Source organism: Macaca mulatta, chromosome 1, assembly GCF_049350105.2.
Source record: "Macaca mulatta isolate MMU2019108-1 chromosome 1, T2T-MMU8v2.0, whole genome shotgun sequence".
In the NCBI taxonomy this organism is placed as follows: Eukaryota; Metazoa; Chordata; class Mammalia; order Primates; family Cercopithecidae; genus Macaca; species Macaca mulatta.
Window position 1 is genome coordinate 234573817 of NC_133406.1, and position 24031 is coordinate 234597847.

At 54.7% G+C, this 24031-nt stretch overlaps 3 protein-coding genes across 32 annotated transcripts in view; 2 read left to right on the forward strand and 1 right to left on the reverse strand.

Annotated features, from left to right (window-relative positions):
• RPL22 (ribosomal protein L22) overlaps positions 1-24031 on the forward strand; it is a 251157-nt gene that overhangs the window by 213117 nt on the left and 14009 nt on the right. For 9 of the 13 annotated variants that reach the window (XM_077963175.1, XM_077963035.1, XM_077963250.1 and 6 more), the window contains exons 2-3: positions 21864-21884; positions 23711-23815. In XM_077963175.1, the coding sequence (XP_077819301.1) occupies positions 21873-21884; positions 23711-23815 (117 nt within the window). In that variant the 5' untranslated portion in view covers positions 21864-21872. 13 annotated transcript variants of the gene reach the window in all.
• CHD5 (chromodomain helicase DNA binding protein 5) overlaps positions 1-24031 on the forward strand; it is a 156682-nt gene that overhangs the window by 32783 nt on the left and 99868 nt on the right. The gene's annotated exons all lie outside the window — the stretch shown is intronic.
• Positions 921-15227, reverse strand: RNF207 (ring finger protein 207). 18 transcript variants are annotated; one of them, XR_013408880.1, is made up of 20 exons: positions 14294-15227; positions 13870-14060; positions 13086-13218; positions 11211-11355; positions 11040-11121; positions 10893-10968; positions 10683-10808; positions 10255-10301; positions 9940-10012; positions 9800-9868; positions 9300-9368; positions 9120-9217; positions 7881-8067; positions 7521-7706; positions 7205-7256; positions 6440-6557; positions 5245-5372; positions 3255-3353; positions 2720-2800; positions 921-1833 (listed from the first exon to the last, which is right to left on the reverse strand). XR_013408880.1 is itself a non-coding variant. In XM_077977317.1 (19 exons), the coding sequence occupies exons 2-19, from the start codon at positions 14058-14060 to the stop codon at positions 1662-1664; spliced, it is 2004 nt and encodes a 667-aa protein (XP_077833443.1). In that variant the 5' UTR covers positions 14294-15227; the 3' UTR covers positions 921-1661. The 18 variants fall into 18 exon arrangements, 4 of the variants coding, with proteins under 4 accessions (XP_077833443.1, XP_077833470.1, XP_014996372.2 ...); XR_013408894.1 differs by lacking the exon at positions 3255-3353 and adding an exon at positions 5014-5135 and having other exon boundaries at positions 1732-1833; positions 7205-7270; XR_013408893.1 differs by lacking the exon at positions 5245-5372 and having other exon boundaries at positions 7205-7270.

Here is a 24031-nt window from a genome sequence, read left to right on the forward strand (position 1 = left end):
CCTACCTCTAACCAGTTGTAATGATAATTCCTTTTGCCCTACAGGCCACCACATAGGTTTGTAAGGCCTTGGAACGGGAGCCTCAGTGCCCTGAAGTAGCAGGTGCAGGGGCAGTGGACGTTGATGTGAGTGATGTGTTATGTGTTGAATGTGCTGCTATGTTAGCATGTAGACCCATTTACTGTTAATCACTGAATCAAGCTGGATATTTGCTTAAATGTGACTATCTGGGCATCGTTTTGCCACAAAAACTTTTAAAAGTTTAGGTCACATGGGTTAATTTTTAACAAGCAGTTATTAAGCTCCTCTAAATGGAAAGGGTACTGTGGAGAAATGGAAAACTGCTTGGAAAAAACTACTAGAAAAAAGGTTGTTCTTACCCAGTGCTTTGCTATCAACGGAAGGTGGACGCAGGAGAGCTGCAGGAGTTTGGGAAAGCAGTGAAGTAACTGAGACCATCTGCTACGTAAGCTGGCCAGGTGCTAACCCCTGGCTTTAGGAGCTCTGCCCTTGCTGGAAAGGGAGAGAAGCTGGAGCAAAGGTTCCTCATCCTTCCGTGAGTCACTGCTCAGATTACCGGGTGGAACTTTCCAGTAGCACCAGGTTAACAGTGGGACTGTAATTCCCGAGGAACTGGATTCCTTTGCGATAGGGCAGGTGCTACTCAGCGGTGGAGTCTTGTAACCTAACACTCAAACCGGCACACCCCGACGGACTACACTGCCCAGCACAGGGTCTAACACACAGATGCTCGGTGTGTAGGTGTGGAACAAGCGAGGGATTTCTTGCTGGATGGCCACTCCCTCATGTTTTCCATGTGGACTGGGAGTCATCCCAAGCTACTGTGACAAGGACGAAGACTTCGTGCCTTGCAAACGGGGAAAAGCAAAACTGCCCAAACCAAAGAACCTGAAATTATGGCCTGTCAGAGTCTCTGGGTTTTATTATTGACAAATGATTACCTTTTAAAGAAATAACCAGCCGGGTATGGTGGCTCACCCCTGTAATCCCAGCACTTTGGGAGGCCAAGGCGGGTGGATCACCTGAGGTCAGGAGTTCGAGAACAGCCTGACCAACATGGAGAAACCCTGTCTCTACTAAAAATACAAAAAATTAGCCGGGAGTGGTGGCACATGCCTGTAATCCCAGCTACTCGGGAGGCTGAGGTAGGAGAATTGCTTGAACCCGGGAGGCAGAGGTTGTGGTGAGCCAGAGATCGTGCCATTGCACTCCAACCTGGGCAACAAAGTGAAATTCTGTTTTAAAAAAAAAAAAATTGGCCAGGCACAGTGGCTCACTCCTGTAATCCCAGCACTTTGGGAGGCTGAGACAGGTGGATCACCTGAGGTCTGGAGTTCGAGACCAGCTTGGCCAACATGGTGAAACCCCATCTCTACTAAAAATACAAAAAATTAGCGGGGCATGGTGGCAGGCACCTGTAATCCCAGCTACTCGCGAGGCTGTGGCAGGAGAATCACTTGAACCCAGGAGACGGAGGTTGCAGGGAGCCGAGATTGCGCCATTACACTCCAGCCTGGGCAACGAAGAGCGAAACTCCGTCTCAAAAAAAAAATTTAAAAAACAATGGGAACAACCTTCTCTCCAGTGTCCCAGTCTTGTGCCTGCTCTAAAAGCCTGACCCTGGGGACCTGTCCCATTTGCTAAGTCAGGTGTTCCCTCCATGTGGGGATGTCACCCCTGTTTTTCTGTTTGGATCTGTGATGATCCTTATTTTTGAGTAGAGGCTCTTCCGAGAGGCCGTTCGGAGCCCAGCTGTTTCCTTTAGGCTCTGACGTCTTCTCTCTCTTTTCCGGGACACTTCCTGGGTTATTCCTAAAGGGACAGCCTCATGTGAGCCCAGCCCGCTCCCCCATTTCACCGTATCCCTGCACTAAAATCCACTTGGGCGAAAGCTCTCAGAATGGCACGTCTTCCTGGAAGGCCTCACTGAGTGACCATGGTTCAGCTTCAGAACCAGGAAGGCTCTGTCTCCGAAAGGATCTTGTCTACTGAGTAGGAGCTGGTCCCCAGGGACGGCTGTGAGTTGCTGAACCATCAGGCTGTGTCAGTGGTTTCTGGTGACATTGCATTTTGAATTTGGAAGCATCTGAGCTAATAAATGGCAGCTGTGCAGGGGAGGCTGGGGCCAGACTCTGCTCTATCACCAGCCACGCTGTGACTCTGGCCACTTCAGCAACCCTCTGTACACCCCTAGGCTCTTCCAATTCTGATTCTACAGTGCTGTCCTCTGCCCTGTGACTGACTACGTTTTCCGGAGACCAAAATACACAAAGATCAGCCTGTGACTGTGTCGTAGGTGTTACTGCACAGCCGTCTCTTCCTCTGGCAGGTATTGGGGTGCACACTGTGGCTCTGGGGAACAGTCCTCAGTCATTTTCTCATTTCAGTGACCCGAGTCCCCTAGCGTCAGCATGTGCAGCTCCTAGTGGTGAAACTGGAAGCAGGCAGCAGCCACGGCTGTTTATAATGGTAAAATGGGGTCGTGTCTATCAAAGTAACACCTGTTTTATCTATGAGGTCCCTTGTTTAAGTTACTCATCTGGGCTGAGAGCCTCTCTGACCCCTTGTTTTACAAAGAGGCCCAGGCAGGGTCCCAGAGCTGGAGCCAGAGGGGAAAAGCCTGGAGTTTCCTTTGTCATCCTGTTGGCCTCAGAAGCCACATCGCATGCCCGCTCTCTGGTGGAGAGACTCGCTTTACCTGGCTGAGGCCGCGCTGTTCCTGCTGTCGTCGTGCGTGTTTTGTAGACTCTCTGACTGCTCATCCACGGGTGCCTGAAACCTGGCAAGAGAGTGGGCACCAGAATCTCAAGGGAGCAGAGCCAGCTGCTGCATGGCCTTAAGCTCAGAAACCTCAGAACCAAACTCTGCCACCACTCATGCACCCACCTAGCGTTTCATTCTTTTGCTCCTCAAATATTTACTAAGGTCCAGCGGTTGGCGAGGGCCAGGCCCTGCCCTCATGGAAGCTGTGTGTTGGTCGGGGCAGACACGCTGAGGGAGGGAAAGGTGTGTGGTACAGGGCGCCAGGGGGACCTGCCTTAATCCAGGTGGAGTGGGGAAGGCCTCTGCAAGAGTACTCCCTTGTGCTCAGAGCTTCCAATCTGCCTCATGGCTCCAACCCTGCCCCACTCCTAATATGAGCAGATACTCAAGGGGTGACCTGACATCTGAGAAAAACCTTCAGCCTGGAAGACAGAAACCTACACAGGCTTAGAGGGCGTGGTGGCGCACACCTGTAATCCCAGCTACTCTGGAGGCTGAGGCACAAGAATCGATCGAACTTGGGAGGTGGAGGCTGCAGTGAGCTGAGATTGGCACCATTCCACTCCAGCCTGGGCGACAGAGCGAGACTGTCTCAAACAAACAAACAAAGACCTTCACAAGCAAAAAGCAACTGGGAGGAAACACTTCAGGGAGAAAATTTCCAAAAGGAAAAAAACCGTCGGCCTCAGAGGGGTAAGATATTGTGTCCATGAAACACCAGGATACCATCAAAAGAAACAGGGTACAGAAGGAGCTGTTGGAAATGCAAAACAAGATAGCAGAAATGAACTACTTAATGGAAGATAAAGATGCCTGGCACGGTGGCTTACGCCTGTAATCCCAGCATTTTGGGAGGCTGAGGCGGGAGGATCACTTGAGCCCAGGAATTTCTTTTCTTTTTTTTTTTTTTTTTTGAGACAGAGTCTTGCTCTGTGCTCCAGGCTGGAGTGCAGTGGCGCGATCTCGGCTCACTGCAAGCTCCGCCCCCCCGGGTTCACGCCATTCTCCTGCCTCAGCCTCCCGAGTAGCTTGGACTACAGGCGCCCGCCACCTCGCCCGGCTAATTTTCTTGTATTTTTTTTAGTAGAGATGGGGTTTCACCGTGTTAGCCAGGATGGTCTCGATCTCCTGACCTCGTGATCCGCCCGTCTCGGCCTCCCAAAGTGCTGGGATTACAGGCTTGAGCCACCGCGCCCGGCCGAGCCCAGGAATTTCAAAACCAGCTTGGGCAACATGGCAAGACCCCATCTCAAAAAAAAAAAAAAAAAAGGGCCGGGCGCGGTGGCTCACACCTGTAATCCCAGCACTTTGGGAGGCCGAGGAGGGCAGATCACCTGAGGTCGGGAGTTCAAGACCAACCTGACCAACATGGAGAAACCCCGTCTTTACTAAAAATACAAAATTAGCCGGGTGTGGTGGCACAAGCCTGTAATCCCCCCCGCTCAGGAGGCTAAGGCAGAAGAATAGCTTGAACCAAGTAGGCGGAGGTTGCGGTGAGCCAAGATCGCACCATTTCTCTCCAGCCTGGGCAACAAGAGTGAAACTCCATCCAAAAAAAAAAGGGAAATGGGACAGAAAAGGTAAATTAGAGGGCCAGCCCAGGGGAGCCAATCTCCAACAACAGAAATTTCAAAAAGAAAAAGTGAAGAAATCAACAAATTGAAAAAGAGGCTGGGAGCAGTGGCTCATGCCTATAATCCCAGCACTTTGGGAGGGCAAGGCGGACGGATCACGAGGTCAGGAGATCAAGACCATCCTGGCCAACATAGTGAAACCCCTGTCTCTACTAAGATACAAAAAAAAAGGCCGGGCACGGTGGCTCACGCCTGTAATTCCAGCACTTTGGGAAGCCAAGGTGGGCGGATCACGAGGTCAGGAGATCGAGACCATCCTGGCAAACACGGTGAAACCCTGTCTCTATTAAAAATACAAAAAATTAGCTGGGCACGGTAGCGGGCGCCTGTGGTCCCAGCTACTTGGGAGGCTGAGGCAGGAGAATGGCGTGAACCCGGGAGGCGGAGCTTGCAGTGAGCTGAGATCGCGCCACTGCACTCCAGCCTGGACGACAGAGCGAGACTCCGTCTCAAAAAAAAAGAAAGAAAAGAAATATTCCAGCCTGGCGAACTTGCCAAAACTCCATCTCTACTAAAAATACAAAAATTAGCAAGGTGTGAAAAAAAAAAAAGAAAAAAAAAAAAGAAAAAATTAGCAAGGTGTGTTGGCATGCACCTGTAATCCCAGCTACTCTGGAGGCTGAGGCAGGAGAATCATTTGAACCCCGGAGGCGGAGGTTGCAGTGAGCCAAGATCACGCCACTGCACTCCAGCCTTGGCGACAGAGCGAGACTCCATCTCAAAAAGAAAGAAAGAAAAAAGAAATATGCCAGAACTGAAGATCATGAATTTTCAGGTTGAAAGGGCCTGCCAGTATCCAACCTAATGGATGGAAATAGACTCTCACCAAAGTGAAATCTCAGAACACTGGGAGCAAAGAGAAGATTCTACAAGCTTCCACAGAGAATTAGCAGGTCGCATTACAAGGGTAGGAGTCTGAGCGCCTTCAGACTTCATGAACAACAACCATGGAAGCTAGAAGACAAGAGAGCGAGAGAATGATGCCTTTGAAGGAGAATCCTTCCCAATCTAGAATTTCCAATCTAGAATCTGATACCCAGTGAAACTGTCAAGTGTGAAGCTAGAATGGAGGCACTGTCAGACCCAGCCACCCCAAACACGCACCTCCTTCGCACTCTTTCTCAAGAAGTTACCAGGAGGTGGGCTCCCCCAAAACCTGACAGGCACTTCACCACACGGGTGGTGAAGGGAGAGCCCAGGCTCCAGTCATTCCCTAGACCTACAGGGCAACCAGTCTACCCTGGGGCCCAGTGACTCAGAGACGGGAACACTGAAGACTTGCCACCAAGATCCCTCTGACACTGGAACCCCGGTGATGCCTGAGTACAGTGCTGAGAGAGCCTGGTCAGGACTCTGCACAGGCTTGGCCTGTCTTGCATTGATGAAGTTCCTGCCCTCTCCTCCATGTCCTGCCGCCTGGATCAGCCCAGTAGGACCCTCGTGACACCCTTAGGAAGTGCCTTCTGCTTTCACCTACTCTTGAGGGTTGGAGGGACCAACTATGATCCTAAAAGCAGAAACTCAGAGCAGCCCACTCACTGTGACCACGCTTTTGCAAATGTCCGGCACCTGGTCCACCCAGATGCCCCAGCTGAACCTGCATGACCTGGCCAGCTGACTTCCCTGAACGGGGTCCTGTGGGTGTGGCACCTTTCCCACGCATTTTTTTTTTTTTTTTTGAGACAAGGTCTCACCGTGTCGCCCAGGCTGTAATGCAGTAGCGTGACCTCAACTCACTGCAACCTCTGCCTCCACCTCCCAGGTTCAAGCAATTCTCGTGGCTCAGCCTCCCCAGTAGCTGGGATTACAGGCATGAGCCACCATGCATGACTAATTTTTGTATTTTTAGTCGAGATGGGGTTCCACCATGTTGGCCAGTCTGGTCTGGAACTGCTGACCTCAGGTAATCTGCCCACCTCAGCCTCCCAAAGTGCTAGGATTACAGGCGTGAGCCACCGCACCCAGTCCCCAAGCACATTCTGAAGAGTCTCAGTGGCCCTGGGAACACCCCTTGGCCTCACCTGGGCTCCAGCCGCTCCTTCACCTTGGCAATGGAGCGGACGTAGGGCGTGATCTGCTTGGTGATGGTGGTCAGGTAGGCATTCTCCTGCCTCAGCTGGAGAAGGTCATGGAGCTGGGCTGTGGGGCCAAGGCCAGAGCATGTGGTCTTAATCCTGAAGCACCTGGCTTCAGGTTTTCTTTTCTTTTTTTTTTTTTTTTTTTGAGACAGGGTCTTGCTCTGTCACCCAGGCTGGAGTGCAGTGGCGGGATCTCAGCTCACTGCAAGCTCCGCCTCCCGGGTTCACGCCATTCTCCTGCCTCAGCCTCCCGAGTAGCTGGGACTACAGGCGCCCGCCACCTCGCCCGGCTAGTTTTTTGTATTTTTTAGTAGAGACGGGGTTTCACCGGGTTCGCCAGGATGGTCTCGATCTCCTGACCTCGTGATCCGCCCGTCTCGGCCTCCCAAAGTGCTGGGATTACAGGCTTGAGCCACCGCGCCCGGCCCAGGTTTTCACTCAAGCCAGGCACCATCTAAATATCCCGACCATTTCCATGGTGACCTCTAATTAAAGAGTGAGGCACTTGGTGGGGGCATTCTTCTCAATGAGTCCTGACCCCACATGCATCATTTGGGGCCGGTTAGCAGCCGGGAGGCACAGTCAAGCGCTAAGGTGAGGAGTGTGGGGATTTGCATCTGGTTAGTGGCCGACCCTGACTTCCTCCCCTGCTAGCATGTGGGTTAGCTCGGGGACAGGGGGTTCACTCAGCAGCCAACTTCCTGGAACCTTCATAAATCTCCTGCTCATTAGCCACTTGCTGATAGGATTCCTCCCAAATCTGAAAGAGAAAAGCTGGACATTGGATGTGGCAGTGAGCTGGAATTTACAGTGGTGGCACTGCTATCTCTAGCTACTCGGATCTACAAAGCACCCCCCAGCCAGGTCCACGTGATTCCAAGCAGCAAAGACTCCCAGGCTCCAGACCCTGCCACATGAGAGTCCTATAGGGCACAAGCCAGGTCCTCTTTCCCTGCTTACTGTTGGGGTAGCCCAGGTGTCCCCTGACAGGTGGGACTGGAGTTAGAGTCTTTGGGAGGGCTACCTCCTGGAAGACGACCCTCATGCCCTCTAAGGAGGTGTGCTCCGAGGCGATCTGCACGTCCAGTTGCAGGGACTTGCTCAGGACGTCTCCCATGATCTCCGCCTTGATGAGCGAGTGGTGCTTGGTGAGGTCTCGGTGCAGCTCCTGTACCTGGTCCTTGAGGCCCTGCATCTCCGCCTGCAGATGCTGCCCAGAGGGGCCGTGTGAGAGCGTGGGTCACCCTGGGCTGTTTTTACTGCCAGAGACTCGGTGGAGGAATCGCTCCCAGGTTCAGCAGCTGGGACAACTCAATTTTCCTGAGCGTACCTTGGTGAGGAGTGGGTTAGGACATTTCCCCCCCGCAGATCCCTGCCCGCTCACCCTGTAGGTGTCCTCATAGTGGCGGCAGTGCTCTGTGAAAGGCGTGTTCTTGCCCTCTGCCAGCAGCACCTTGGTGCTGATGGACCGGTGCAGCGTAGGCTTTTGGACGGGTGACCCGGACATCTTTCCTACTGGGGAGGGGCAGTGGGGCCCCGTCAGCACCTTGGGGCCTAAGCCCCCTGCCAGCCTGAGGAGAGAGCCAGTGTGGATGCAGGGGGTTGCAGAAGTCTGCCCCTCCCCTGGCCTCCCAGGGCAGCCCCCTGGACTGTTCCGGGCTCTCACAGCCCTCTCCACCACCTGGAGCACAGCAGAGCCACCAGGAGCTTTGAAAAGCCTGGGGCAAGGCCTCACCCGGACATCCACATCTATTTTTTTTTTTTTTTTTTGAGACGGAGTCTCGATCCGCGCCCAGGCTGGAGTGCAGTGGCGAGATCTCGGCTCACTGCAAGCTCCGCCTCCCGGGTTCACGCCATTCTCCTGCCTCAGCCTCTGGAGTAGCTGGGACTACAGGCGCCCGCCACTACGCCCGGCTAATTTTTTTGTAGTTTTAGTAGAGACGGGGTTTCACTGTGTTAGCCAGGATGGTCTTGATCTGACCTTGTGATCCACCCGCCTCGGCCTCCCAAAGTGCTGGGATTACAGGCATGAGCCACCGCGCCCGGCCCCATCCACATCTGTTTTTTAAAGTCCCTGGAGTGGGTTCCAGGGTGTGGGGCCAAGAGCAAGTCCATCGGAATGCTGCCAGGGCTAGGACCGAGTGAGTGGTGTGTTCACTTCTATGCTGGACACAGGAAGTGTGGGCCCAGTCTCTCTTAGTCTTTGGGGCCCCTGGGCACACACATGCTGTTTCAGCATTTCTCCTAACTCCTCCCCAGATGAGTCCAGGAATCAGGCCCCCTATGACTTCAGGCCACCTAGGTGGCGGTTAGCCCAGCCCCAGGTGCCCCACCCCAGGGGAGGCTGCAGTGGCGGTTGGGGGCCTGAGTCCTCCCCTTCTCCTTTAGCGGAGCTCCGAGTCAGGTCTGCCATGGACTTCAGATCCAGAGCTTCCTGCTCCCCTACTTAGAGGACTCGCCCTGGCCACCCCCTGTGCCTAGACACTGTGCTGGGAGGGTGTCGAGCTGGAGGAAGGAAGGGTGGCACCTGGCTTTTCCCTGGTAATCTGGCCTCTCAGCACCCACCCTCCCCCACACCTCAGTGTCGGGGACCTTGTGCCTGGCCTCCCCAGTTGCCGCTCACATGTTAGCACCACTTGCAGCAGCTGTCACCCGACGTGGCCCCAGCAGCAGCAGCGGCTCCAGGCAGCGCGCGAACTCGGCTCGGTGGTCACTGGCAATCTGGGCAGCAGGATGGGGTCAGGAGGTGGCCTCCACTGCCCTGCGGGTCCCCCGACCCTGGCCCACCCAGGCCACTGCACACCTTGCTGCTCCGCACAGGCCTTAGGCGGTACGGCCGCGTGACGATGCCCTGCAGCCTCTCCATCAGCTCCTGTGGTAGTGAGGAGGGCCTCAGGCCGGTGGAGGTGTGGCAGCCGGGGGCAGGAAGAGGGGAGATGGAGGCGAAACACATCTGTCTTTGGCACTTGACTTGGTGTCCCTTAGCGGTGCCCGCCCTCTTCTGGGACTCATCCAGACAAACCCCCCACCCCATCCGCAAATCCATAGGAGAGGGGGCGGCTGGACTCCAGTGGTCACTCCACCCCATGGGGGACTGGAGGCTCATGACCCCTTCCTGGCTTCCCTGTCCTTGTAACAGTGGCCCTAACTGGTTTGCAGATGATGGAGTTGGGAGGGGGTCAGTCCCGAGACCCCTGGACCAGGCTCCAGGTGACAGGCTGCCCACTCCTGAGTTGGTGGCTTTGGTCTACAGGGTGGGCTCCTGGTGGGGAGGGGGCATCTGCAGGAGCAGAGGAGACTCACATAGCCCAGGTCCAGGAACTCAGCCTTGGTGGCCAAGCTGAGGAAGGAGGAACAGATGACCAGGTGGACCTGGGGGAGGAGACGCTGCTCAGTGCCTGGCTGGGGAGGAGGGACCCACCCGCACCCCAAGCTCCCTGTACCTGCAGGGTGGGCAGCAAGGTGGCCAAGTGAGAGAGCTGCTCCTTGAAGGCCTTGTCCTTCTCTTCGTATTGGCTGGGGGAAGGAGGCTGCCTGGTCTCCAGGGGGCCAGGAGCAGGGACGGGCATTTCCATCCCCCCAGCCATCTTCGCATGTCCGTCCCCGAACCCCTTCTCTGCACCCTGAGCCATGCTGCCCTCCTTAGCTGGGAGGACATTTGGATGTCTTGCTCCTCAGGGTGGAATGCCCAGGTTCGGAGCTGAGGGCATGGAGGCCAAGGGGTTTCAAAGGAAGCAAGCCCCCCTCCCCCAACTCACCTCTGCACAGCCTGCAGCAGCACCGCTTTCCTCTCTGCCAGCCTGTCCTGGGAGAGATGGCGAGCATGCTCTTGATTTGTGCCCCAGCCCTGCCACCTCCCACCATGCCTACCCCCCGGACCCCCGCCACCTGCTGGTTACGCTAGGTATCTCTCCAACCTACCAGCCCTGCATCCACTGCCTGAGGGCTTGGGTCCTCTCACCCTAAATGTCACCTCCCCAGGGAAGTCTTTCCTGACCACCTCACATCCCCACCACCAGCCTGGAGCAGGCCCTGGTTTCCCCTCCCAGTTGTCCTAGCAACTCCAGGAAAGTGCTTGGTGCAAGGCCTGCTGCCCCACTACGCTGGAAATCCACAAGGCCTAGGGACCGGCCCTGTGTCGCCAGTTCCCGGCTGGGTCGTTTATTCCCCAACCCCCACCCCTCACCTGCATGCTGCCGAAGAGGGCGTGGATAGCGTTCTCCTCCTCCGCAGCGCTGTGCCGCACCTCCTCCACCATGGCCTGCAGCAGCGCGATGGCCTCCCGCGTGGCCGTCTGCAGGGCCTTCACGGCCTGGGGACAGGGCGGGGTCAGGCTCGCGAGCGCCGCCGCGCGGCCCCACACCCCTGCCCCCGCGCGCCAGACCCCTGCGCTCACCAGCACCGCCTGCTCCAGCCGCTCACAGCCCTGCACGTAAGCTGATTCCAGGTCCACGCAGTGCGCCCGGCTCTCCCTGCGGGAGGCGGCGGGTGAGGCCCGCTCCGGCCGCCCCCAGCCCCCTCCCCTCGCGTCCCCGCTACGCACCCCTGCATGTCGCGGAAGCATCGGATGCACAACAGCAACTTCTTGTCGGTGGAGAACAGGAGGTAGGGCTCTGCGTGCAGCGCTGCGGGGGCAGCGGGCGGTGGTGAGGGCTCCGGGCAGTGCCCGCCCTGTTCCCACCCCCAGGTCCCCGGTCCCGCAAACCTCACTCACTGCACTTCTGGGGCACGTCGCGGCTTCGCTGACCCAGGGCCACGATGTCGTGGCGCGCGAACATGCGTGCTCGGTGCGTCTCATCGCGGCAGCGCGCGCACAGGGGCTGTCCGCACGTGTTGCAGAAGTACGTGGTCTCCACGTCCTGCGGACCGAGCGCGGGCTCAGGAGCGCCAGAGCCCGACCGCGGCCGGCGCGGGAACCGCAGCCGCCGGGTGTCATTGCGCGTGTTTGTCCCAGCCGTGGCGGAGTGCGCGGCTAAACGCAGCTCTTTCCTGTAATCTAGGCACTTGGCGCTCTGATATATCCGGTTTACAGATGAGGGCACTGCGGCTCAGAGGCTGATTAAGTAGGTCCGTGGAGTGGGGTGGGGGACAGGAAGAGAGGGCAGAAACTGCCTTTATAAAACATTTCACCGAGGCGGGGTGTGGTGGCTCACGCCTGTAATCCCAACAATTTGGGAGGCCGAGGCGGGCGGATCACCTGAGGTCAGGAGCTGGAGATCAGCCTGGCCAACGTGGCAAAAGTCTGTCTCTAATAAAAATACAAAAATTAGGCCGGGCGCGGTGGCTCAAGCCTGTAATCCCAGCACTTTGGGAGGCCGAGACGGGCGGATCACGAGGTCAGGAGATCGAGACCATCCTGGCTAACACGGTGAAACCCCGTCTCTACTAAAAATACAAAAAAACTAGCCGGGCGAGGTGGCGGGCGTCTGTAGTCCCAGCTACTTGGGAGGCTGAGGCAGGAGAATGGCGTGAACCCGGGAGGTGGAGCTTGCAGTGAGCTGAGATCCGGCCACTGCACTCCAGCCTGGGTGACAGAGCAAGACTCCGTCTCAAAAAACAAACAAACAAACAAACAAACAAAAAAAAACAAAAAAAAACACAAAAATTAGCCGGGCATGGTGGCGGGTGCCTGAAGTCCCAGCTCCTCAGGAGGCTGAGGCAGAAGAATCACTTGAACCCGGGAGGTGGAGGTTGCAGTGAGTCAAGTTGGCGCCACTGCACTCAAGCCTGGGCAATAAAGCAAGACTCCGTCTCAAAAAAAAAAAAAAACAACATATATATATATATTTTTACCTGCAACAAAAGGGGTGTGAAGGCCTCTCACGGCCCTCTTGGCACACTCAATAGTGGCCAAAAGGTGGTGAACACCCTGGCAGTCTGGAGTCACACCTGGGCGGGGGAGGGGAAGAGCAGTGAGAGCTTTAAGGTTCTCCTCCCCAAGCCAGACCCAGGGCTGGAGTCCAGGGCTTGGCTTGCAGCCCTGGTATGGGCACATGCAATGGTTGACATAACAGGCCCTACCTGCAGTCCCTACCTCTTGCTAATCCTCTCTGTACCTCTGGGTCACACATTTCTCAGCACTTGCCCTGAAGGCTGGAGCTTTTGCCCTGGTCGGGCCGTCCTCCTGGGATTCCCAATACATTTTCTGGTCTCCACAGGCCAGAGTCCCCCGTGCCCTTTACAGCCCAGAGGGAACAGCATGCTGTCCCCATCTCCCCTGGGCTGTAGCTGCTTCTATGCCACTTGGGTAGCAGAGGCCCTTCAGGGTCGGCCCAGGCCTGCAAACTGGACTGCCCTTCCTGTGCAGGTCCACAACTCCACCCTGAATTGGGGATCAGTGAGTTCTCCCCAGATCGAACGGCCTTAGCTCCTGCCACTGTCTGGGCACTGGCTCAAGTCCCTTGTTCTGGACCTCAGTCTCCCCACTGGCATAAAGGGGTTCACATTCGGGGCCAACATGCCCTAGGGAGGTGCTGGAGAATCCACCGCCAGGTCATCCTCTGAAGATATGCTGGGTGCATGTGCAAGCATTGGGGACTGTGTAATCTGGTACCCTCTACTCCTCACCCGCCCGCCCCGCCGCCCCTGCCTGCTCGCTGCACTCCAGGTCACAGTTGGCACAGCGCACCGCCTCCACGCCATCCCCCGAGCTGTCCACCAGGAACTGCAGCAGCTGGTCCACCGGTGGGAGCCCGCTAGGACCCTTCACCACCGTCTGGTGTCTGCAGAGAAGCCCAGGCCCTGAGATTCTGACACCCCTTCCCCAAGGCTCCCCACCCCCGCCCCTCACATTCCAGGCTGGAGCTACAAATAGCTGTGTTGGGAGGTGGGGTGCACCACAGCTCTGGGGTTTGCTATAAATATCACAGCCAGTGCTCACCCTGCCCTGGTCCCTACCCTTGCCCAGTCCTGGGCACTCCTGCAGACAGTGGGGTTGGTGCCCCTAGTATCAAAAGCAGAAGCTGCCCCTTGGCATCCTCTCACAACACTGGGCAAATTAGAGCCACTCCTGGGTTCCTTGAGTCCACATAACTGTAACTGTGTTTTGTGGACCTAAGACTTCTAAGACCCAAAGCGAGTTACTGGGAGTGTCTTGACCAGTGCTGGAGCCCCACCCCTACCCCCTAACTTTTGATGGGAGGTCTTGGGCCAGTAACTGCAATCTCCAGGCCTCAGTTAAGCTGATCTATAAAATGGGCTGAAGCCTGCAACTTCTGGCCAGGAGAGCTAAGGACTGGGTGCAGCATCTCCCAGTCGTTCTGCCTGAAGTTGGAGCCTTACTCTCCTGGCACCTGGGTCCCAGCTCGGGCAGAGCCAACCTTGGGCTGCGGGGATGGGGTCTGGGGGGTCTTTGGGAACTTTGGGACACTTACTGGCACAATGGGCAGGTGAGGCGGCCTTCAGTCGCGCGGCCACGCAGGCAGCCGGCGCAGAAGTCGTGGAAGCAGTCCAGAAGACACGGGCGCTCGTACTGCACGTGGCACAGCGGGCACACCAGCGGGTGGACGCTCGGGGCGTCCAGGGAGCTCGGGCCCTCCAGGGGCCCGAAGATAGCTCCCGACATCTGCAGGGACAGCACAGGCGGGCGGCTGGGGCGCGCACGGAGCCCCGCTTGAACTCCCGCGGCCCCTCTGCCCGGTCGCCCGCGCCCTCCCTGTTGCGTCTGGACCCGACGGGGCGTCCAGAGGTCATGGAGTGGGGAGCCGCTAGGGCCCGGGTTAGGGCTGGGGCCTGGAGCGCCCCGGCGCAGGGAGAACGGGCAGTGAGGACTAGCGAGGGGAGGGGCCCTGTACCTACCCGCTAGGCCGCTTTACTGGGAGCTACCCGCCCTCCGAGCTTCTCCCCCACGGTCCAGCGCTCCTAGTGCGGCTCCGAGCCGCGCTCTGAGACCCCGCGCTGTCGCTCTGCCGAGGAGTTGCCGGCCCTGGAAGGTCAGGCTCGCACCGGGCGATGGTTCCTATCCTACGCGGGGCCTCGCTCTGCCCTGGCCTCTCCTACCTCTCCTCACTCCCACCCTCGGAATTCCCCGCCAGCTGTCCTCTGGGTGACCCGCAGGAGACGCCCCTTCCGGCATCCACCTTCCCCAGGGTGGCTGCTGCCTTACGGCGCGGCGGGGCCGAACCGACCTCGGCGCTCGCCGTCTGCTTTGCGCTCTGGTTCCGGCCCGGCTACTCCATCCCCAGCCCGCAGGGAGGAGAAGCTAGGACGCCAAGGCTCCAGGGACGGTGCCAGGCAAGGGTGAAAGGGTCGGACTGGCCCCTGCCCGGGATAACAGAGTCCCGAGCCCCAAGACCAGAGCGCCGCGCAGAGCAGGGCCAGAGGACCTTGGCTGCGGGGTCTTCAAGGGTGTAGGGCGGACGCGGTGGCTTGCGTCTGTAATTCCGGCACTTTGGGAGGCTGAGGCGGGCAGATCGCTTAAGGTCAGGAGATCGAGACCAGCCTGGCCAACGTGGCGAAACCCCTTCTCTACTAAAAATACAAAAATTAGCCAGGCGTGGTGGCGCCCGCCTGCAGTCCCTTTGGGAGGCTGAGACAGAACTGCTTGAACCCGGGAGGTGGAGGTTGCAGTGAGCGGAGATCCCGCCACTGCACTCCAGCCTGGGCGACAGAGCGAGACTCTGTCTCAAAAAAAAAAAAAAAAAAAAAAGTCCAGACCCCACCCCCACCGCCGCTATTCCCTGCTCTTCCATCCGATTTGGGTCTGAACAGGTCATCGCAGCCGCATTTCCTCGGCGGCCAATTGCGGGCGCCAGAGAGCAGCGGACGCCCCTCCACCAGCGCTTGGGAGGCGGAGTGAGACGCCCTGGAATCCTAGCCCAGCCTTTCGCTGGTTGTGAGCTCTCGGCCATGTTACAGACCTCTCAGGGCCTCAGCGCTGGGTTAAAATAGAACTGGTGTCCTGATAATGGGCGAGGCCCCAGTGGAATAATGCCCGTGAAATACACATACTGGGCGCCCACTTAATTAAGGCCCCATCCTCATTGCCTGCCAAGTTCCCAAAAGAGGGATGGGTTTGGGTGGGAGGTTGAGAGGGGAGGCTCCCGGCCTTTCCAGCAGTGCCCCCTCTGCCGTCTGGGCCTGGCAGATACGTGTTGATCCCAGCGTTTTCTCCAGCACGCCCTCGCTTCCTGTCTGTGTTATCCTGAGTGTCCTAAGAGCAGCCCGTTTCTGCCCCTCTTGCAATTACAAAGTCAAACCCAGAGCCTGACCCACAGTAGTGCTCAATAAAGGCTTAGAAAAAACTCGGAGCTATTTGAGCTGTTTTCGTTTTGTTTTGTTTAAGACAGGATCTCACGCTGTCGCCCAGGCTGGAGCGCAGTGGCGCGATCATATCTCACTGCAGCCTCGGCTTCCTTCCACCTCAGCCTCCCAAGTAGCTGGGACTACAGCCGTGCACCACCACGCCCGGCTAATTTTGTTTTTTTTCTTTTTCTTAGAGACGGAGTTTTGCTCTTGTTGCCCAGGCTGGAGTGCAGTGGCATGATCTCGGCTCACTGCAACCTCCGCCTCCCGGGTTCAAGTGATTCTCCTGCCTTAGCCTCCCGAGTAGCTGGGATTGCAGCTGCACGCCACCAGGCCCAGGTAATTTTTTTGTATTTTTAGTAGAGATGGGGTTTCACCATGTTGGCCAGGCTGCTCTTGAACTCCTGACCTCAGGTGATCCGCCCACCTTGGCCTCCCAAAGTGCTAGGATTACAGGTGTGAGCCACTGAACCCAGCCTTTTTTTTTTTTTTTTTTTTGTATTTTTAGTAGAAAAATAAAAAGTACAATGTGCTGCACACATTGGGGATTTTGCCGTTGCCCAGGCTGGTCTCCAACTCCTGGGCTCAAGCACTCTGCCTGCCTTGGCCTTCCAAAGTTGCTGGGATTACAGACGTGAGCCGCCTTGCCTTGCCTTGAGCTGGGTTTTGAAGGATGCGTAGGAGTAGGAGTTTGCTAGAAGAAGGAAGTGAATTCTAGAGAGAAACTAGTTGTTCTTTTGAGGACTGTCCCTAGCCCTGGTTCTATTTATGGACCAAATCATAATGACAATAGTAGCAATGGCTAATGTTTATGGGCCAAGATTCTTTTTTTTTTTTTTTTTGAGATGGAGTTTTGCTCTTGTTGCCCAGGCTGGAGTGTAATGGTGCCATCTCAGCTCACCAAAACTTCCGCCTCCCGGGTTCAAGCGATTCTCCTGCCTCAGCCTCCGGAGTAGCTGAGATTACAGGCATTCGCCACCATACCCAGCTAATTTTGTATTTTTAGGAGAGACAGGGTTTCTTCATGTTGGTCAGGCTGGTCTCGAACTCCCGACCTCAGGTGACCTGCCCGCCTTGGCCTCCCAAAATGCTGGGATTACAGGCATGAGCCACTGCGCCCAGCCTCTTTTTTTTTTTTTTTTTGGGCAAGGGGAGGGAGGGTGGGGAGATATGGGCCAATATTCTAGTCTAAGCTGTTTAACTTCTTTTTTTTTTTTTTTTTTTTTTTGAGACAGAGTCTCGCTCTGTCGCCCAGGCTGGAGTGCAGTGGCCGGATCTCAGCTCACTGCAAGCTCCGCCTCCCGGGTTTACACCATTCTCCTGCCTCAGCCTCCCGAGTAGCTGGGACTACAGGCGCCCGCCACCTCGCCTGGCTAGTTTTTTGTATTTTTAGTAGAGACGGGGTTTCACCATGTTAGCCAGGATGGTCTCGATCTCCTGACCTTGTGATCCGCCCGTCTCGGCCTCCCAAAGTGCTGGGATTACAGGCCACCGCGCCCGGCCTAACTTCTTTTTTTTTTTTGAGACGGAGTCTCGCTCTGTCGCCCAGGCTGGAGTGCAGTGGCGCGATCTCGGGCTCACTGCAAGCTCTGCCTCCCAGGTTCATGTCATTCTCCTGGCTCAGCCTCCCGAGTAGCTGGGACTAGAGGCGCCTGCCACTACGCCCGGCTAATTTTGTTGGTATTTTTAGTAGAAACGGGGTTTCACCGTGTTAGCCGGGATGTTCTCCATCTCCTGACCTCGTGATCCAGCTGCCTCTGAACCCAGCCCTTTATTTATTTTATTTTTTTTCTGTATTTTTAGTAGAAAAATAAAAAGTACAATGTGCTGCACACATTGGGGGTTTTGCCTTGTTGCCCAGGCTGGTCTCCAACTCCTGGGTTCAAGCACTCTGCCTGCCTTGGCCTCCCAAAGTGCTGGGATTACAGGCGTGAGCCACTGTGCCTGGCCTAAGCTGTTTAATTTATATTAACTCATTTAATCTGGACAACACTCTTATGATGCATTAGTTTCCCAGTAGGAGTTGAGTGCTTCATTCATCCATTCATTCATGTCTGTATCTGTTCAACTAGTATTTATGGAGCATCTACCATGGGCACGTAGAAGGGAATACACCAGCCAAGGTTAATCAAGTACACAAATAAACAAATAATGACAGGCTGCATTAAATGCTTGGAAGAAAATCATAAGGATGATAGGCCGGGTGCCGTGGCTCATACCTGTAATTCCAGCTTTGGGAGCCCGAGGTGGGTGGATCACCCTGAGGTCAGGAGTTCGAGACCAGCCTGGCCAACATGGTGAAACCCCATCCCTACTAAACATACAAAAATTAGCCAGGCGCGGTGGCTCATGCCTGTTATCCCAGCACTTTAGGAGACCGAGGCAGGTGGATCACGAGATCAGGAGTTCGAGACCAGCCTGGCTAGCATGGTGAAACCCTGTCTCTACTAAAAATACAAAAAATTAGCCAGGTGTGGTGGCACGCACCTGGAGTCCCAGCTATTCGGGAGGCTGAGGCAGGAGAATTACTTGAACCTGGCAGGTGGAGGTTGCAGTGAGCCAAGATCGCGCCATTGCACTCCAGCCTAAGTGAGAATGAGACCTCTGTGTCAAAAAACAAACAAACAAACAAACAAACAAAAAAGCTGGGTGTAGCGGTGCATGCCTGTAATCCCAGCTACTCTTGCGAGGCTGAGGCAGGAGAATCGAGATGGCACCACTGCACTCCTGCCTGGGTGACAGAGCGAGATTCCACCTAAAAAATTAAATAAATAAATAAGGATGATACGATGGAGGGCAGCTGGGAGGGGCTTGAGCTGAGGACCACACTAGGTAACCACGAACAGAGAGGGGGAACTGAGCTTCAGACCCCCCAGAGGAAAAGAAATTAAGAAAACCGGGAAGGCTGGGCATAGTGGCTCACACCCGTAATCCTAGCACTTTGGGAGGCCAGCGTGGGTGAATCTCTTGAGCCCAGGAGTTCGAGACCAACTTGGGCAACATAGCAAGACTCCCCCTATCTATAAAAAATACTAAAACTTAGCTGGGCATGGTGGCTCCCGCTTGTAGTCCCAGCTACTTGAGAGGCTGAGGTGGAAGGATCGCTTGAGCCAGGCGGTTGAGGCTGCAGTGAGCTGTCACTGCACCTCTGCAGTCCCACCTTAGGTGACAGAGTAAGACCCTGTCTGAAAAGAAAAACAAACAAAAAAAGAAAAGCTGGGAAAAGTTCCAAGCAGAGGCAAGAACAAGTGCAAAGCCCCAGAAATGGGAAGACATTTAGAGACTAGAAGATCAATGTGGTTGCAGATGAAAGAGCTCAGGGTGGGGAGTGGGACTCAACATGGGATGGGAGTGAGGATGGAGGATGGGGGTGAGGCTGGAGAGGTGGGGGCAGGGCAGGGAGTGTGGGGTGAGGGATGAGGGTTGGAGTGTGGGGAGGTGGGGGTGAGGGTGAAGAGGTGAGAATGGGCTCATGGGGGTGAGGGTGATCTATGGGACACTAGTCTAGAGATGCCAAGGATGCCACTGGCTGCACTTGTGGGGAGTCCAGGGAGGGCTAGAGGCTGCACACATTGGCATAGGGAGTCATATTTAAAGGGAAGAGCATGGGTCTTGTCTAAAGATCAAGAGTAGATAAGGATGAAAGGAGGCTGTGATGGCTCCCACCTGTAATCCTAGCGCTTTGGGAAGCTGAGGCAGGAGGATTGCTTTAGCCCAGGAGTTCTAGATCAGCCTGGGCAACATAGCCATAGTGAGACACCAACTCTCTACAAAACAAAACAAAATAAAACAAAACAAAGAAAATGAAACATGCAGCTGGGCGTGGTGGTGCATACCTGTGGTCCCAGCTACTCAGGAGGCTGAGGTGGGATAGCTGGAGCCTAGGATGTCAAGGTTTCAGTGAGCCATGTTCACACCACTGCACTCCAGCCTGGGCAACAGAGTGAGCCTGTTTCAAAAAAAAAAAAAAAAAAAAAAAGGGCTGGGCGCGGTGGCTCACGCCTGTAATCCCAGCACTTTGGGAGGCCGAGACAGGCGGATCACGAGGTCAGGAGATCGACACCATCCTGGCTAACACGGTGAAACCCTGTCTCTACTAAAAAAAATACAAAAAACTAGCCAGGCGAGGTGGCAGGCACCTATAGTCCCAGCTACTCGGGATGCTGAGGCAGGAGAATGGCATAAACCCGGGAGGTGGAGCTTGCAGTGAGCTGAGATCCAGCCACTGCACTCCAGCCTGGGCGACAGAGCAAGACTCCGTCTCAAAAAAAAAAAGAAAGAAAAAGGAAAGAACAATAAAAGTCAACTGCTGAGAGGGAGGTTTAGGAAGGAAGGGCTGACATTATGACTGAGGTGTGAAATAGTCTTTTGGGCCAGGTGCAGTGGCTTATGCCTGTAATCCCAGCACTTTGGGAGGCCAAGGTGGGAGGATCCCAGGAGTTTGAGGCTGCAGTAAGCTATGATCACATCACTGCACTCCAGCCTGGGCGACAGAGCGAGACTCCGTCTCAAAAACAAAACAAAACAAAAAACAAAAAACACAAAACAACAACAAAAAAAGGGAAATAGTCCCTTGGGGGAGAGATTTAGGATTGTCAGTAGCCCTGAGGGCTTGCTTAGGGTCCATTATCAGCCAGGGTCCAGTCAAAAGACAACAATAGTTTTTAACTGAGATAATTTAATATAAAGGATTGTTACCTAGGTATAAAGATGTGTTTAGGTAACTGACGGGGTATAATACCAACAGTAGCAACTGCAGGAAGTAGCTGCCCCTCGTAGGGTGGTATTAGTAAAATGTAGATGCCTGAGGAGGGGGACGGGGAGGTGAAACCAGACATCTGAGGAGAGGGTGCTGCTTCGCTAGGGCTGGTGTCTCTGAGGAGAAGAAAACAAGGCTGATTCTGCACATGTTGGAGTAAGTGCAGACTGGATTCCACTGCTGCTTCCAAATGTTCCAACTGCCACCTCCAGGATCAAGAAGCAAGAGTGGGTGACACCAGACAGGATAGGAACAAGCAGGAAGCAAAGCCCCCTATTGATAGAGCCAAACCAGGATCAGCTGGAAAGCAGAAGTGTTTGCAGGGGCCCAGCCTGGGCATTGTAGAGCCAAAAACAACACGTGGCTTTGGAGCTTGGTCAACCGGCCCCAGAGGCCTGAGTTGAAAGCTAGACCCATCAGCACAGTGTCTCCTCCAGTGACTGGACTTTTGCTAGGTGAGTACACTGAAGCCAGGTAAAGAGAGTGGAGAGTGTGTGCCACTGAGTGATTGACAATTCAGGATCCTGGAATATAATTCCATGAGGACGCAGGGGGTGAGTGGGTGCAAAGTAGCCCAGTTCAAGGGACCTGCGGGCCTGGGGATGAGGACCTTTGCTTCTCCACATGCGGTCCATGGACTCACAGCATCAGCGTCGTCTGAGAGCTTGTGAGAAATGCAGAATTTCAGGCCACTGAGACCGCTGGAATTGGAATCTGCATTTTCCAGATCTCCCGGTGGTCCTCAACTACATATTGGTTTGGGATGGGAAACTAGAAGGCTTGGGCTAGGAAACTAGGGGGTGGTGATCAGCGGGTGGGCGGCTTGGCGGCAGCAAGAAGGACAGGCGCTGAGAGACAGCCCCTAGGCATGAACTTCCAAACTGGAGCTTTTTAAGTAGGAGGAAGCCATGGTGGTCTGGCATTGGGACCTCTGAACGAAATTTCCCTGTGGCCAGAAGGAATTTCCCCACTTCCTCAAGTTAGTAGATTCGATTCCCATCCCACTAGCTGGTAATTTACAGTATAGTGAATTTCCTTATTTCTTTTTTCTTCCCAAGACTTTCAAAAAGTAAAGCCAATCCCTTTATTTGTTTTTGGGCTCGTCCAGTCTGGCTTCCCCCCTACGATCATTCGCAGTGGGACAGCCCGCCCGGCCTCCTTCCTTCCCCCGAAACCCTCCAGGCCTGGGAGAGGACGCGTTTTGCATTCAGGGAAAACCAATCGCTCCCCTATCGTACATAACCAAGAGAGATGGTGGCGGACGAGGGGCGTGGTAAAGCGATTAGTGCGGCCTGGACCCTGCGTGCCTTGCGCGCTGCGGGCTCTTTGCGTCTGCGTAGTTCGCTCACCTCCCTTTCTAACTCCGCTGCGGCCATGGCTCCAGTGGTTAGTATGGCTCCGCGTGAGGCCTCGGCTCCAGGGGAGGCACGTGGGCCTCGCCGAGCCCGGCATCTACCCAGGCTTGCTGGGGACGGCGCCCTGCAGCGTCCTGCTGGGGTGGGCTGGCAGGTCGACCGGAGCGGGCCAGAGCCCCTGCCGATCCCAGCACGTTGTAGGCGGAGGAGGCCGCGGCCCGAGGCCCGTGAGGGAGATCCGGAGGTTTCGGAGGCCGGGGCTCGGGCTCGGGCCCCAGCTAGGGGCCAGCGGGGAGCTGGAGCCTGGAGACTGCGGGCTGGGCCGGCCACTGGTTCTTGGACCCCGGCCCGGGGCCTGATTACCTGGGTGGAGGGCGAGGAAGAAGAACGGGACCTGCTACCCTGGGGAGCCGCGCATTCGGAAGTGCACGGCCAAGACTCAGGGACGAATCCGCGGAAGGGCGGCTTGGTCGGCCTGCTTTCGGAGAGGAGGCCCGGATTTGAGGAGCTTTTTAGAGTCCCCAGAGGAAATTAGTTTATCAGGGCGCACTGCACAGACTCGAACGGGTGCTACGGGTGGTGTAGGGCGAAGGCTCTCATTCCATTCTCCTGTAGCTAGGCTGGGACTGGGCTGTGCGGCGCCCTCCTAGGTTATTTGAGAAAGTTGTTTTTCCATGTTCTATGTCCCAAGATCCTACTTTTTCTCTTTCGTTGGGACTCCCTGGTTAACATTTCCGGTTCTTCTGCTCTTTCTGTCTGGTTGGGCCTTTAAATGCATTTTGGTTTAAAACCTTGATGGAAAAGTATCAAGCCCATTGTGGGTAGGTCTCTTGATTGATTGTGTATGTTCGGAATAGATCTTAAAGCATCCCTCTTAGATTGTTACTGGGAAGAGACGTAAAAAAATAAATCAGTGATTTTTGTAGTGGCCAAATGTTTGAAAAGTTGATCCAGTTAACACAAGTTTTAGATGAAGTTCTTTTAAACATAAAGGAAGGAAGGTAAGATGTGTTCTTGGAAAGGTCTATTTAGTTCTGCAAAGCTTTTAAACGTGAAAGTACAGGTTGGTACGATGCACAAGTGCGTTAATGGTGTCAAGTTTGTAGAGGGATGAGATTAACACAAGCCTCTTCATAAGTGAAGAAACTGGAACCTTGTAGGATGTGCTTTGCCGGGTGGTTTGGAAGTACTAATGCATAGACTAAATGCATCAAAATGTCAGAAGTTCTTGACGGTAGTGTTGTAATAAGATTCTAGGTTTTAGCCTTAACCTTGTCCGAGCTGGAGTGGACAGGCAGCTAGAATACTTTGCAACTCCCTTCATGAAAAGGTGGATGAGACAGGATGAAGGGAGATGAACTAAGATGTATCAGGACCGTACTCTGAACATGTAGGAGAAGGATTGATTTCACATGAAAATTGTGGGTATGCAAGGCATTTTGTATGCCTGTACTCTAATTCTGGAAAAAAATAAAATAGTATTTTTTGAAATTGTATCTGGGAATGTTCGGGCAAATAAAAGGAAATGTTCATTTCATTGTGGTTCATAAAGTAAGAGACCTTCATGCCTGTACAGATTGGGGAGACTGGAAAGTTTGAGTGGGTCAAGAGTGCTAGAATGATTTTCCCTTCAAAAGCGCATGACCCCAGGCCCCAAACTTGTAGAGCAGCATCTGCCCTCATTACACCTCTGGCACTCAGGCAGTGATGCCTCTTGGCCCTCTTGCAAAGGGAGCACAGCTCCATGAGTTTTGTATTTGTATGGACTTTTATACCTACGACATTTCTGGTTCTGTTAATCTCGTTTTTCTGACTGGTTGAATCTTCATCTCTGTTATCATTTGTGTGTTTTCTTAGAAAAAACTTGTGGCGAAGGGGGGCAAAAAAAAGAAGCAGGTTCTGAAGTTCACTCTTGATTGCACCCATCCTGTAGAAGATGGAATCATGGATGCTGCCAATTTTGTAAGTTACATCCTTACTGCCACTCAGGTGGTGACAAACATTTTGAGATAGTGTTGAGAAAACCTACTGGGGTACATTTCTGTTTTCAGGCTTATAGGCAGCTTCACAGGTCTGGCTGTATCATTTCACCCTGGGAATGTGGGCAGATTACTTGTTTGTTTCCAAGTCTTGCTTCCTCTTGTGTGTGCAACAGTTGTGAGGAGTGAAAGGAGATGG